Source organism: Mandrillus leucophaeus, unplaced genomic scaffold, assembly GCF_000951045.1.
Source record: "Mandrillus leucophaeus isolate KB7577 unplaced genomic scaffold, Mleu.le_1.0 Scaffold64, whole genome shotgun sequence".
NCBI lineage: Eukaryota > Metazoa > Chordata > Mammalia > Primates > Cercopithecidae > Mandrillus > Mandrillus leucophaeus.
In genome coordinates, this window is record NW_012106919.1 from 6926388 (window position 1) to 6942590 (window position 16203).

The 16203-nt window shown below is 36.5% G+C and overlaps 1 protein-coding gene across 2 annotated transcripts in view; it reads left to right on the top strand.

Annotated features, from left to right (window-relative positions):
* Positions 1-16203, top strand: part of MAN1A2 (mannosidase, alpha, class 1A, member 2) — a 179153-nt gene that overhangs the window by 128122 nt on the left and 34828 nt on the right. For both annotated transcript variants that reach the window (XM_012000852.1, XM_012000851.1), the window contains exon 9: positions 15399-15514. In XM_012000852.1, the coding sequence (XP_011856242.1) occupies positions 15399-15514 (116 nt within the window). The remainder of the gene's footprint in view (positions 1-15398; positions 15515-16203) is intronic.

Consider the following 16203-nt stretch of genomic DNA (forward strand, 5'->3'; position numbering starts at 1 on the left):
GTTATTGGTCTATTCAGAGATTCAACTTCTTCCTGGTTTAGTCTTAGGAGGGTGTATGTGTCCAGGAATTTATCCATTTCTTCTAGATTTTCTAGTTTATTTGCATAGAGGTGTTTATAGTATTCTCTGATGGTAGTTTCTATTTCTGTGGAATCGGTGATGATATCCCCTTTATCTTTTTTATTGTGTCTATTTGATTCTTCTCTCATTTCTTTATTAGTCTTGCTAGCGGTCTATCAATTTTGTTGATCTTTTCAAAAAACCAGCTCCTGGATTCCTTGATTTTTTTGAAAGGTTTTTTGTGTCTCTATGTCTTTCAGTTTTGCTCTGAGCTTAGTTATTTCTTGCCTTCTGCTAGCTTTTGAATTTGTTTGCTTTTGCTTCTCTAGTTCTTTTAATTGTGATGTTGGGGTGTCAATTTTAGATCTTTCCTGCTTTCTCTTGTGGACAGTTAGTGCTATAAATTTCCCTCTACACACTGCTTTAAATGTGTCCCAGAGATTCTGGTACACTGTATCTTTGTTCTCATTGGCTTCAAAGAACATCTTTATTTCTTCCTTCATTTTGTTATTTACCCGATAGTCATTCAGGAGCAGGTTATTCAATTTCCATATAGTTGTGTGGTTTTGAGTGAGTTTCTTAATCCTGAGTTCTAATTGGATTGCACTGTGGTCTGAGAGACAGTTTGTTGTGATTTCTCTTCTTTCACATTTGCTGAGGAGTTCTTTACTTCCAACTCTGTGGTCAATTTTGGAATAAGTGTGATGTAGTGTTGAGAAGAATGTATAGTCTGTTGATTTGGGGTGAAGAGTTCTGTAGATTTATATTAGGTTTGCTTGGTGCAGAGCTGAGTTCAAGTCCTGGATATCCTTGTTAACCTTCTGTCTCGTTGATCTGTCTAATATTGACAGTGGGATGTTAAAATCTCCCAATATTATTATGTGTGAGTCTAAGTCTCTTTGTAGGTCTCTAAGGACTTGCTTTATGAATCTGAGTGCTCCTGTATTGGATGCATATATGTTTAGGAGAGTTAGCTCTTCTTGTTGAATTGATCCCTTTTCCATTATGTAATGGCCTTCTTTGTCTCTTTTGATTTTCATTGGTTTAAAGTCTGTTTTATCAGAGACTAGGATTGCAACCCCTGCTTTTTTGCTTTCCATTTGCTTGGTAGATCTTCCTCCATCCCTTTAATTTGTGCCTATGTGTGTCTCTGCACATGAGATGGGTCTTGTGAATACAGTACACTGATGGATCTTGACTCTTTATCCAATTTTCCAGTCTATATCTTTTAATTGGGGGCATTTAGCCCATTTACATTTAAGGTTAATATTGTTATCTGTGAACTTGATCCTGTCATTATGATGTTCACTGGTTATTTTGCCCATGAATTGATGTAGTTTCTTCGTAGTGTCAATGGTCTTTACAATTTGGCATGTTTTTGCAGTGGCTGGTGCCAGTTATTTCTTTCCATGTTTAGTGCTTCCTTCAGTAGTTCTTGTAAGGCAGGCCTGGTGGTGACAGAATCTCTGAGCATTTGCTTGTCTTTAAAGGATTTTATTTTTCCTTCACTTAGGAAGCTTAGTTTGGCGGGATATGAAAATCTCGGTTGAAAATTCTTTTCTTTAAGAATGTTGAATATTGGCCCCCACTCTCTTCTGGCTTGTAGGGTTTCTGCTGAGAGATCCGCTGTTAGTCTGATGGACTTCCCTTTGCGGGTAACTGGACCTTTCTCTCTGGCTGCCCTTAACCCTTTTTCGTTCATTCCAACTTTGGTGAATCTGACAATAATGTGTCTTGGGGTTGCTCTTCTCGAGGAGTATATTTGTGGTGGTCTCTGTATTTCCTGAATTTGAATGTTGGCCTGCCTTGCTAGGTTGGGGAAGTTCTCCTGGATAATATCCTGAGGAGTGTTTTCAAACTTGGTTCCATTCTCCCCATCACTTTCAGGTATACCAGTCAAATGTAGATTTGGTCTTTTCACATAGTCCCATATTTCTTGGAGGCTTTGTTCATTTCTTTTTACTTTTCTTCTCTAACCTTGTCTTCTTGCTTTATTTCGTTAATTTCATCTTCAATCACTGATACCCTTTCTTCTACTTGATTGAATCGGTTATTGAAGCTTGTGTTTGCATCACAAAGTTCTCGTGCCATGATTTTCAGCTCCATCCAGTTATTTAAGGTCTTCTCTACACTGTTTTTTCTAGTCAGCCATTTGTCTAATCTTTTTTCAAGGTTTTTAACTTTCTTGCAATAGGTTTGTACATCCTCCTTTAGCTCTGAGGAGTTTGTTACTACCAACCTTCTGAAGCCGCCTCCTGTCAACTTGTCAAAGTCATTCTCTGTCCAGCTTTTTTCTGTTGCTGGTGAGGAGCTGTGATCCTTTGGAGGAGAAGTGCTCTGATTTTTAGAAGTTTCAGCTTTTCTGCTCTGGTTTCTTCCCACCTTTGTGGTTTTATCTACCTTTGGTGTTTGATGTTGGTGACCTACAGATGGGGTTTTGGTGTAGATGACCTTTTTGTTGAGGTTGATGCTATTCTATTCTGTTTGTTAGTTTTCCTTCTAACAGGTCCCTCAGCTTCATTTCTGTTGGAGTTTGCTGGAGATCCACTCGAGACCCTGTTTGCCTGGGTATCACCAGCGAAAGCTGCAGAACAGCAAATACTGCTGCCTGATCCTTCCTCTGGAATCTTCGTCCCAGAGGGGCACCTGTCTATTTGAGGTGTCTGTCGGCCCCTCCTGGGAGGTGTCTCCCAGTTAGGCTACATGGGGGTTAGGGACCCACTTGAGGAGGCCGTCTGTGTGTTCTCAGAGCTCAAACGCCATGCTGGGAGAACCACTGTTCTTTTCAGAGCTGTCAGACCAGGGACGTTTAAGTCTGCAAAAGTTGTTTGCTACCTGTTGTTTAGCTATGCCCTGCCCACAGAGGTGGAGTCTAGAGGCAGTAGACCTTGTTGAGCTGCAGTGGACTCCTCCCAATTCGAGCTTCCTGGCTGCTTTGTTTACCTACTCAAGCCTCAGCAAGGGTGGACACCACTCCCCCAGCCAGGCTGCTGCCTCTCAGTTTGATCTCAGACTACTGCACTAGCAGTGATCAAGGCTCCGAGGGCGTGGGACCCACCAAGCCAGGCACAGGAGAGAATCTCCTTGTCTGCCGCTTGCTAAGACCTTGGGAAAAGTGCAGTATTTGGGTGGGAATGTCTGGTTTTCCAGGTAGTCTGTCGTGGCGTCCCTTGGCTAGGAAAGGGAAATCCCCTGACCCCTTGTGCTTCCCGGGTGAGGCAATGCCCCACCCACTTCAGCTTGCCCTCCCAATAAGATAAACCAGGTACCTCAGTTGGAAATGCAGAAATCACCCGTCTTCTGCATCGATCACGCTGGGAGCTGCAGACCAAAGCTGTTCCTATTCAGCCATCTTCAAAACTACCAGTGGTTTTTATATTTTTAAAGGGTTGTTTAAACAAACAACATAGTTATCAGCAACTCTAACGGTAAAGCAGAGAGATATGCAATAGAGTGTGTGCTATTTTGCTGTTTTAAAAATAAATTCTGGCTGGGCGCGGTGTCTCACACCTGTAATCCCAGCACTTTGGGAGGCCAAGGCAGGTGGATCCCGAGGTCAGGAGATCGAGACCATCCTGGCTAACATGGTGAAACCCCGTCCCTATTAAAAATACAAAAAATTAGCCGGGTGTGGTGGCAGGCATTTGTAGTCCCAGCTACTCGGGAGGCTGAGGCAGGAGAATGGCGTGAACCCAGGAGGCGGAGCTTGCAGTGAGCCGAGATTGCGCCACTGCACTCCAGCCTGGGCAACAGAGTGAGACTTCTTCTCAAAAAAAAAAAAATTCTCCCCCATGTTAATCAGTGTTTCATTACTGATCTTTCTTGAGTTATGAACTTCTATCTGTACATGTACAGGATATTTGTGTCTGAGTATTTTGTGGTACTTTAAACTCCATATATACAAAGTTGAGTTCAGTATCTTTGCTTTAACACTTTCTCCTCTTAATTTCTTATTTCACCCACATTCTACATAGTCTTCCTGGCCTGTGCCAAAAACCTGACAGTCTGACCAGATACCAGTCCACTGTTTCTACGTTGTTAGTAACACATAAATCTGTTTCTTCATTTCTTATTATCCTTAGTTAATTTAGACCTTCAGTTCAATATTACCCCTTATCAGTTCAACCTTGTTACTTCTTGTATAATCTAATGATTTTCTTCCCATGCTTAAAATGTATTTGATATATTAGGACTTGGGTTTAGGCTGAAGCCAGAATGTGGGGGATTAAGGAGCAAGTAGATTATGAAAAAGAAGCAACATTTAAATTCAGACTCTTGAGAGAGGAGCAGAATGGAATTGTGCATTCAAGTATTTCTGTAAGATACATTCTTATTACAGTCAACTGAGTGGTATGAAATATTTTATGTGGAAAATGTAAAAGCTCTAGGCACAAAGATAACATTTACAGAATATTTAAAAACTCCAAAAGGGGATCTTTAAATCAAGATTTTTATGCATTTTTCTGATAATCTACATGAATGAGATCTTATTAGTTTTTAAAAATTATCTTCATAATGGATATTTAATGCAAATAATTGAATGTAGTACAATTTTAGTAATGGGGAGTTAGGAAAGTGTTTAAAAATGCATACATGGAAATTTTATTAAAACTTGAAAGAATTAGTACTTCAGATATTATTTAATACATTCATTCAGCATGTATGATTATATAAAGAATCATTGTGTAACTACAGTTGACCCTTGAACAACACAGGGGAGTTAGAGTCACCAACCCCTTGTTTTTGTTGAACTTGTATTTGGTATTATGCTAGGTATTAGTATTTATTCCATAATCCATTATTTGTTTTCAAAAAGAGTGAGAGTATAAAAATGCATTTGTTTTTTAAAGAAATACAGTCCAGTTGATTTTTTTTTTTTTTTTTTTTTTTTTTTGAGATGAAGTCTCACTCTATCAGGCTGGAGTGCAATGGTGCGATCTCAGCTCACTGCAACCTCCACCTCCTGAGTTCAAGTTATTCCCCTGCCTCAGCCTCCCGAGTAGCTGGGACTACACTTGTGCGCCACCACGCCTGGCTAATTTTTTTGCATTTTAGTAGAGACAGGGTTTCACCATGTTGGCCAGGATGGTCTCGATCTGCTGACCTTGTGATCCGCCTGCCTCGGCCTCCCAAGGTGCTGGGATTACAGGCGTGAGCCATTGTGCCCAGCCCCGGTCCAGTTGATTTAGAAAAAACAAAAAGTACCTTCAAAGTTATAATTGAAATGTTACTTATACTAGAAAATAGAAATTTAGCTGTTAATTATAATTGTGTATAAGCATACATTACTATCAGAATTGTGCTAGGTACTGTAGGGCATTTAAAGAAGCTTAAGCCAGTGAAATTAGTGTCTGCTGGGAAGTTGCAAATAGTTTACCAGAGAGTTAATTTTCTTTAATTCATGTTTCTTAGAATATTAAGTAAGACTTTTCAGATTCATTATCTGATTTTTTTTCTGATCTATCTGTTTTAAAGTAGATGTATTAAAATCTTTTATATTTGCCAATTTCTCAATGTAATTTTATCCGTTTTGCTTTATAGATTTTCTTTGTTTCCTTAGGACACCAAAATATACTAATTTTAAACTTCTTTTGAAAAGGTTGCTCCATTATTTGCTTTTAAAAAAAATACAGTGAATTCTCTGTTTGTATAGTTGAATTTCTTAGCAGTTCTTTCCTTATTTTAGTTTTTCTCATGGGCACTGGAATTTTCATTTGCAAGCTTATCTTGAGTCAGAGCTTCATAAGATGTATATTTCTCTCACGACTCCCCTCACTAACTTTTCCCTACTTTTAGTTTTATTATTACTTTCACAGGTTCATCAGTTCAGAACTTAGTAGTTTTTATACTGGAATCACAGTTCTCTTTTCTCTTGAAGATATTACACATTCCCAAAATATATAACAATTCATCCAAGGTCTTGTGTAGCTGTTTCTGCTGCTTCCTTGTAGTTTAGGAAAATAACTTTTTATAACCAGAGTCTTCACCACAACTGAGTGCTTTGAATGCTTTTCCTACCTTGCAGGAAATAAACTCCTAGATGTCTTTGTTTACTTCATTTTCAAGAAATAGAAACTTCTGCCTTTGACACTATGAATTTCTTTGTATTTCTTCTTGACTGCAGATGTTACTTTGTTTTCGAATATGGCTATATATTTTTAATATTTAGTCTTTTATCATTGGTATGTGTTTCAGCTATGGGGTGGGATTTTGCATGAACTTTTAAGAGTGTCTTGACAAAGAATCATTATATAACTACAGTTGACCCTTGAACAACACAGGGGGGTTAGCGTCACCAACCTGTTGTGTAATTAAAACTTCACATATGACTTTTGACTCCTCCAAAAGTTAACTACTAATAGCCTACTGTTGACCCAGAAGTCTTATCAAGTCAACTAGTACATATTTTGTATGTTTTATTTATTATATACTGTATTCTTAAAGTAAGCCAGAGAAAATAAAATGTCATGAGGAAAATCATAAGGAAGAGAAAATGCATGCACAGTACTGTACTTTATTTATTGATGCGTAAATTTATGTTGTCTGTTTCCAAGATGACTAGTCTGTCTGAAATGGTGGCAACCACAGTGGCAAACCTCAATCTATGGTACAAATCAAGCAGTTCAACTTTTTCTTTTATCATGACTTTTCTTTGCTTCTTTGGAGCACTTTCAGATTGCTAGTGGCACTTCATATGGGTCCCATGGTGTTATTCAAGGTTTAGACTACTGTGCCGAACACAATGAAAAATACACAAGAACCACGAGAAATCACTTTTTACTGCAATACGCAGTTTACTGAAGACACGGAGATGATTAGTGTCACAGGTTGTTTTAAGTTGATATTTATAACCCTTGAGCTCACTGCATGGCAACAAGAGGTGTCTGTGAAATTATTACAGTAGTGAAGTATGTACTACAATTAATCTTATACATTTATGATTTAATACTGCATCTTTACATTTGTTTACATTTCTCTTAACTATCAATGGCACCATGTTTGTCTGTGTATATGTAAGTTTTGATATATTTTAACTTTTTATAATAGATTTCATGATACTAAATGGTAAAATAGACTAGTATCTACACATCTGTTATTCATTCGTGACACATTCAACTCTTTCTTAATATTTTCTCTATTTCTAGGCCTTGTGGCTTTTCTGAGTTTTTCCACGTTGTTGCAAATCTTAAAGATCATTTCAATATATTTATTTTTAAAAATTCATATATAGTGGACCCATGCAGTTCAAATCTGTGTTCAAGGATAAATGTTTTTTGATTTTTAAAAGGTTTTTCTGTGCAACACATTTTAAAAAGGTTTTCTATGTAAAATCATCTTGAATAACAAAGTGGTTATAAACTTACAAGTTCCATACCATAAAGAAATACAGAAATTAAACCAAGATTCCTTTAGCTTCCATGTGCTTTGGTTTTTATTCATGATAGGACAAACAATGGGAGCAGATTATGAGACAGAGGAATAAGAATTTAAACATGTATAGTATTAACTAATTGCAGTTATCAAAGAAGTAGCGAACTTGATAAAGTTATAGTAGTACTTCTGCTTCATGGAAGAAGATTGCACTATAACGTCACCACTGTGGCCAGTCATCTTTCTTGAGACCATAATGAAATGAAAGTAGAGAAATATTTATAGATAGGCATAAACTCATACTAATAAACAGATTTGAAGGCAAAGGGGAGGTAATAATGGACAATATATTTCAACAAATTTGCAGAACATAGAGTGGCTGGGAATGGCTACAGAGGGACTACAGGAAAGGTAACTGATGGAATCCCAGAGAGATTTTGGGTTCATAAACAACCAATACAAGTAAACAAATATATGAAAAGTACAACAAAAACCAGATATTTATTCAAGGTCATTATATGGAACATGGGCTCTACCTGAAATCCTTATGTGCCACCTCCATCCCTGGTATTTACCACTAGGAATAACTATACAGCTCTCTCTTTTTAAAAACCTCATGATTTCATTGAGGGAAGTTAAAGCTTTCAACATGGAGGTTTGTTTCCCAAAATAAAGTCTCCCTTCATTCTGAAATTTAACCAGGTCCACAGTCCCACAGTATCCATTCCTGATTCTGAAACAAAGCCTACCAGTTAGCCCATCCTTCCTCAAAGCATTCTACATAGAAAGCATCCAGTCAGTATCCGCACTCAGGATAGAATTAGTGACAATTAGGTCTACTCAGTGGAGGAACAGCTGCTATTCAATAGAGGAAACCCACACTAGCTACCCAGAACTTTATTCTTAAGCATGGATAATTAAATAATGGTTGACTACTACAGTGGGATATCATACAGAAGTGGAAATAAATGATACATAGTTACATATAACAACATGGTTGAATCTTGAACTATAGAAGCTGGACGTGAGAATACAGTTACATTTAATTAATATATTACATATACCAATAGGCAAAATAAGCTCATAGTAATTGGGAGAGGGTATCAGATGGTAAATGTATTAAAAATTCCAAGAAGTAGTTACCCCAAAAGTTAAGATATTGGTTACTTTTTTGGTGGGTGGGAATTATGATTTTGTGGGATACGTGGAAGGTATTGTTCTGACTGTGGGTTATACAAAGGTTCTCTATAATAAGGAGAACATTTCTGTTTTATATACTTTTCTGTACACATGTTAAATTTCACAGTAAAAAATATTTATAGTCAAAAAAGGGATCCCACAGGAGACAATTCTATAAACATTTTTAATTCTCCATTTGAGTCAAATAACTTGGAGGAGGTATATTCATAGAATAAAAATAGGATACTGTGAAAAGGAAGCAATTAGAGAATGAAAAAAGAGTTCAGATTAAAAGTATGATTGCTGACGTTAAAGCTTCAGTGACGAGACTAAAGATATTATTGATTTAATAAAGTTCCTGGAATATACAGGAAGACTAAAAGACTAAAATTTGAGAGAAGAGAATAATAGAAACTCAGTCCAGGAGGTTCAATTTCCAATTAATGAGCATTTCAGAGGAAATAACTGAAAAAGTGGAATACAGAAAATATCAAAGAAATAGAAAAGATTTTTCCCAGAGCTGAAAGATACTGATCTGTAGTTTGAAAAGTGCCTAGTACAATGACTGTCAGAACAAACAAATAAAAAAAGACTGTACCTAAATTTAATCAATGTTTAAGTGAAGATTATCAACCTCAGAGAAGAGACCTGAGTGTGAGGAAGTAAGATTGGGAACATATTAAGCCTATTAAAAAACAACATCAGATTTCTTATCAATTATACTGGATGTTAGAAGGTATTAGAATGGTACTTTCAAGAAGCTCTGGGGGAAAATTATTTCCAACCTTGAATTTGATACCCATATGAAATAAAATTAAATGAGAGAGCATAACAATGACATTTTCAGATGAAAAGGTTTACATCCCACACACTTTTTTTGTGGGAAGTTATTTCAGAATGTGATTCAGTAAAGCAGGTATAGACAAAGACATAGGACTGAAGAAGCAATAGGCATAACTCTGGAAAGCAAGAAAAGAGAAGTGACAAGATGACAGCTGTGGACTATGCCTAGTAAATGACCAGATTGGGAGGAAGGTCTCTAGGGTAGTAAGGAGCGAGGGGTGACTCAGTATAAGTAACATGGTTGATAGGCTAGGATACAATAAATGATTAGGGAAAGTGATGGGACACAATAGGAAACCAGTTAGAAAATCTGGAGAAAACGAAAAGCTATACAAGAAAGTCATAGTTAAAACATAAGGACAACCAAAATGCAGCATGATTTTACACAGTTGATGTCTAAGAAAAGACTGGGCAGCTGATAAGATGGTAATGTCACTGAATGAGTCAGTACATTTTGACTTAACCGCAAAATTGAGGTTGTAATATTGATGGGAATATTTTGTCATAGTTGTTTTGATACATAAATGTTTTAAAATAGTTCCTCTTCAAATGTAAAATCACTGCTCTCTTGTACATTACCAAAACATGTGCCCAAAAGGTACCACTAACCTTTACCCCATCCCAAATGCCCATTAAGTATAAGGAACTCTCCCTATCTCTTCATTTTGGTATTGTTTTAATATTTTACAAGTTATATGTTAACTTTTATGATTTTTTGTGATTATAAAATGTGTCAATTTGTTAGAATTAATTTGGCTTCTAACTATATTATATAAATCCATCATTATAAACTTATTAAATGTAAGTATGATGAGTATGGAAAGCTATTCAAAATTTAATTGTGAATTTCTTGTGCTATCTGAAATGTAGAATAAGACATCTTATTATTGCCCTGTCTTCTGCTCCTCCAAGTGACTTCTGTAATACCCAGCCACTTAATCTTTGAGATTCAGGAAGCTTTCATAAAGCAGAGGTGTCCTTTTAGATATTTAGATGGAAAATAAAGAACATCATTAAACTAATCTTAGTTGAAAGCAGATGGCTTTTTTTTTTTTTTTTTTCCCTTGAGACAGAGTCTCACTTTATTGCCCATACTGGAGTACAGTGTTGCAGTCTCGGCTCACTGCAACCTCTGCCTCCCGGATTCAAGGTATTCTCATGCCTCAGCCTCCCAAGTGGCTGGGATTACAGGCGTGCGCCACCATGCCTGGCTAATTTTTGTATTTTTAGTAGAGATGAGGTTTCACCATGTTGGCCAGGCTGGTCTGGAACCCCTGACCTCAAGTGATCCTATCACCTCAGCCTCCCAAAGTACTGGGATTACAGGTGTGAGCCACCACACCTGGCTGCAAATGGCCATTTTATATAAAGTTCAAAACCTGGCAAAACAAATTTATGGTGATAATAGAAATTAGAAAAAAATGGTATCATTTGGTATTGACTGTGAAGGCCACATTAGGAAAACTTTTATGATGCCAGAAATGTTCTATAGTTTTATCTTAGTGGCTTTGTTGGTGTATACATTTGTAGACATCAAAATTATATACTTAGCATTAAATAAAAAAGTGAGAAGTAATAGCATTTGAGATGAGGTGAAAGTGAATTATGGGAGTATTAGCAGACATATTGCCTAAGGTGAATGATAGCTCTTTTCCCCCATTTGTTACTTTCTACAACACAAGATGGTTTTTAATTATATAAGTTACAGGTATTTAGATAATTATAAGTGTCTAAAGTTAATATTGAAGGTCTCCTTCCTTAGAGCATTGCTTGAGTCCAGGAGTTTGAGATAAAATCTTTTCTGTGTATACACCAACATTCTTTAAACACACATTTTGAGAAGTATCAAACTATATATATAATTCTGAAATTTGCTCCACCTCCACAACTCAACAGCATATAATAGATATCTTTTAGTGTCAGATTATAGACTCACCCTGATTCTCTTTAATGATTGTGCAATCCTCCATAGTATGTTTATGTCGTAACTTAACCTCCTCCCTAAACATTTCAGGTTATCTTTAGTTTTTTACTAATGAAAATAATTCTGATTAACTTTTTTTACATCTATATTTGTATATTTCTGTAAATATTGTTATAGGATAATTCCAGAACTACAATTCCTAGGTTAAATTTTGTTAGCTGCCACAAAATTGTCCTTCAATTTCAGCAACTGGGAACGATAATCTTGCCAACATTGGATATTATCAATCTTTTAAAATGTTTGCTGATCTAATAGACAAAGATGGAATCTCACTGTTTTAATTTGCCTTTCTCTGATCACTAGTGAAATTGGGCATCCTTTCTTATGTTAATTATCGATTGATGTTTCTTTTTTTGTTAATTTTGTGTGCCCTATTTTAATTCTCCTTGTCAGGAGTCGTCGTTTATGAGAATAATCCTTTTCTTATGACATATGTTGCAAATTTCTTCTCCAATTTCTTGTCTTTTAGATTTATTTGTCTTTTAGCTTTACCTTATGAAGCTATCCATTGTTCCTTTATGACTCCTTCAGTTTGTATTTTCTTAAGATCATTTACTTAGGAAGACCAGATATATTCTTATATTTTGTTCTGGAAACTTACTCTTTTGCATTTTACTTTTAAATCATTAATCATCCACAAATGTATTTCGTGAGCTAAATATATGAATATTAGTAAGCTTTTTTTTCCCCCCGAAATGGATAGCCAGTTTTTGCCATAAACCACTGAATAATCTATCTTTTCCTCACCAATTTAAAAACCAGGGATAGTACTATATGAATGAATGAGGATTATAAGAAATGTACTTTTTTTTTTTAATGCAGAGAGGAGGATGTCAGTTTTGAAGCAGAGGTCAACGATATGGGACAGGGTTTGTAGAAAGTCAAGGATAAAAGAATGTGGTTGCCTTGGGAGCTGCTGTAGTGTCAAACTGGATAGGTTTAAAAGTATAGGTGGGATGAAGTAAGAGTATATCTAGGACAGACAAATATAGGCACACCCATATGTTTATATGCTTAGCTCTATGCTTTGCTTTACTGCTCTTCACAGATATTGCAGGGTTGGTGTGTGTGTTTGCAGATTACAGATCTGTGATAACCTTGTGCTGAGCAAATCCATCAGCATCGTTTTTTGGACAGCATGCGTTTGCTTTGTGTCTCTGGGTCACATTTTGGTAATTCTTGCAATATTTCAAATTTTTTCCTTAGTATTATGTCTCTTATAGTGATCTGTAATCAGTGATCTTTGATGTTACTATTGTAATTGTTTTGGGCAGCATGAACAGCACCCATAGAAAATGACAAACTTAATAAATTATGTTGTGTGTGTTCTGACTGCTCGACCAACTGGCCATTTCCCTGTCTCTCTCCTTTGGCCTCCCTGTTCTTTGAAACAACAATATTAATATAAGGCCAATTAATAACCCTACAATGTACACCTAGTATGCATCAATATTAATCCTTCAATGGCCTCTAACTATTCCAAGTAAAAGAGTCATATGTCTCTCACTTTACATCAAAAGCTAGATATAATTAAGCTTAGTGAGGAAGGCATATCAAAAGCCGAGAGAGTCCAAAGGCTAAGCCTCTTGCACCAGTTAGGCAGATTGTGAAAGGAAAGGAAAAGTTCTTGAAGGAAATTAAAAGTGCTATGCCAGTGAACATATGAATAATGAGGAAACAAAATGGCCATATTGCAGACATGGGAAAAGTCTGAATGGTCTGGGTAGAAGATCAAACCATCTGCAACATTCCCTGAATCCAAAACCTCATCCAGAGCAAGGCCCTAACTCTCTTCAATTCTGTGAATGCTAAGAGAGGTGAGGAAGCATCAGGAGAAGAGTTTGAAGCTTACAAAGGTTGGTTTATGAAGTTTAAAGAAGGAAGCTGCCTCCAAAACATAAAGGTGACAGGTGAGGCAGCAAATGCTTATGTAAAAACTGCAGCATGTGATCCTGAAGATCTAACTAAATTAATTGATGAAGGCGGCTACACTAAACAACAGATTTTCAATGTAGATGAAACAGGTTTCTACTGGAAGAAGATGCCATCTCATAGCTAAAGAGAAGTCAGTGCTTGGCTTTCAAGGACAGGCTAATGTTGGGGGCTAATGCAGCTGTTGATTTTTAGTTGAAGCCAGTGCTCATTTACCATTCTGAAAATCCTAGGGCCTTTAAGAATTTTGCTGCATCTTACTCCCTGTGTGGTCTGTAATGCAACAACAAAGTTCAGATGAGAGCACATCTGTTGATGGCAGAGTTTACTGAATATTTTAAGCCCACTGTTGGGAACTGCTAAGCAAAAAAGATCTCTTTCAAAATATTGCTGCTCATTGACAGTGCACCAGGTCACCCATTTTCTGTGGTGAAGATGCCCAAGGATATTAATGTTGGTTTCATGCCTGCTAACAACATCCATTTTGCAGCCCATGGGTCGAAGAATGATTAAGATTCTCAAGTCTTGTTATTTAAGGATTGCATTTTATAAGGCTATAGCTGCCATGGATAGTGATTCCTCTGACAGATCTCAGCAAAGTAAATGGAAACCCTTCTGGAAAGGAGTCACTATTCTAGATGCCATTAAGAACATTTGTGGTTCATGGGAGGAAGTCAAAGTATCAACATTAACAGGAGTTTGGAAGAATTTGATTCCAGTCTTCATGGGTGATTTTGAGGGGTTCAAGTTCAAGTGGAGGAAGTAACTGTAGATATGGTGGAAATAGCAAGAGAACCAGAATTAGAAGTGGGGCCTGAAGATAGGACTGAATAAGACTTGAATGGATGAGGAGTTGCTTCTTACAGATGAGCAAAGAAAGTGGTTTCTTGAGATGGAATCTCCTCCTGGTGAAGAAGCTATGAACATTGTCGAAATGACAACAAAGGTTTAGAATATTATGTAAACTTAGTTGATAAAGCAGCATCAGGATATGAGAGTGGACTCCAAGTTTGAAAGAATTTTTACTGTGGACAGAATGCTGTCAAACAGCATCACATGCTACAGAGAGATCTTTCGTCTTACAGAGAAATCAAACAGGAAGAATCATTCAATACAGCAGATTTCATTGTTGTCTCATTTTAAGAAATTGACCCAGCAACCCCAGCCTTCAGCAGCCACCACCCTGATGAGTCAGCAGCCATCATCAAGGCAAGACCCTCCACCAGCAAAAAGAATGTGACTTGCTGAAAGCATCAGATGATCATTTGCATTTTTAGCAATAAAGTATTTTTAAAATTAATATATGAACATTGTTTATTTAAACACAATGCTGTCAACACAACTTTTATACCTACTGGGAAACCAAAAAGTTTGTGTGACTCACTTTGTTGCCATATTTGCTACATTGCAGTAGTCTGTAAACAAACTTTCTGTATCTCTGAGGTATGCCTGTGTGTACTAAAATTTGTATAAATAGTAATCAAGGGTAGGAAGTCAACAGCTATTTATGTTATGCAAGGTGATATTATAAAGGAATTCTTGGGTGTTTTTTCTTTTTGTAGATGTATTTTAATGTATTATCTTTGGCTTAGGAATTACCATTAACCATTGTATAGGAACATGTCTTAAGAGTAAGCTCTTTTTGCTTAACATCCGATTTAAGTCGAGCTTTCATATTTAGTCGTAACTTATTTATTTAAAGCTATTAATATATAAAAGGTAATTATCAATTCTGGAAAAGTTTGGCTCTATGACAGTGTACAAACTAATTCAAGAAAAAGACTACTAAGTACGTGAAGCACCACATCCAGAGAAAAAAGATTTTCTAGAAAATTCGATACACATGTGGAGGAAAGTGATTATGTGTATACTTATGGGACTAAATTTGAAGTGTGTTGGAAATGGGATTGTCAGTGTGATTTTAAAATTATTGACCTGTAACAGAGTCATTATAATTGAAAATATTGCTTTATTTGTCTTGTCTTCCCTTGCCTTTACCTCTATCCTTCTGTTTTCTCCTTTGTTACAGACCATACATCTGTTGGCGGTCTGGGAGACAGTTTTTATGAATACTTACTGAAAGCATGGTTGATGTCAGATAAAACAGACCATGAGGCAAGAAAGATGTATGATGATGCTATTGAGGTGATTATTTCCAGAACATTTTTCTACTTAACAGATTGAACATACAGTGTGTTTGGTAGTGACTAGATGACTATCTTATAACCATTTTATTATAGACATTCAGTAAATATGTATAAGCATTTTATTATATGCATTCACTATAGAGTTTGCTACTATTTTAATAGAAAAGCCTCATATTAAGTCTTCTTTTATTTGTGGCATTTTAAAGAAATTTTTGAAGAAAGAATTTATTGTAGGCCAGGTGTAGTGGCTCACACCTGTAATCTCAGCACTTTTGGGAGGCCAGGGTAGGCAGATCATTTGAGGTTGGGAGTTCAAGACCAGCCTGGCCAACATGGTGAAAACCCATCTCTACTTAAAATACAAAAATCAGCTGGGCATGGTGGTGCATGCCTGTAGTCCCAGCTACCTGGGAGGCTGCGGTGGTAGAATCACTTGAACCTAGGAGGTGGAGGTTGCAGTGAGCTGAGGTCTCATCATTGCACTCCAGTCTGGGTGACAGAACGAGACTCTGTGTCAACAATAAATAAAATAAAATAAGAATTTATTTTAGTGTATTCATGAAAATTGATTTTATTTACTTTTAGTTAATGTTTGCAGAGACTGGAAAACTTCTGACTTTGTATACATTTTCATAAACGTTTTTTCTTTCAAATGACCCCTTTGAATTTACACATTGAGAGCCTTAT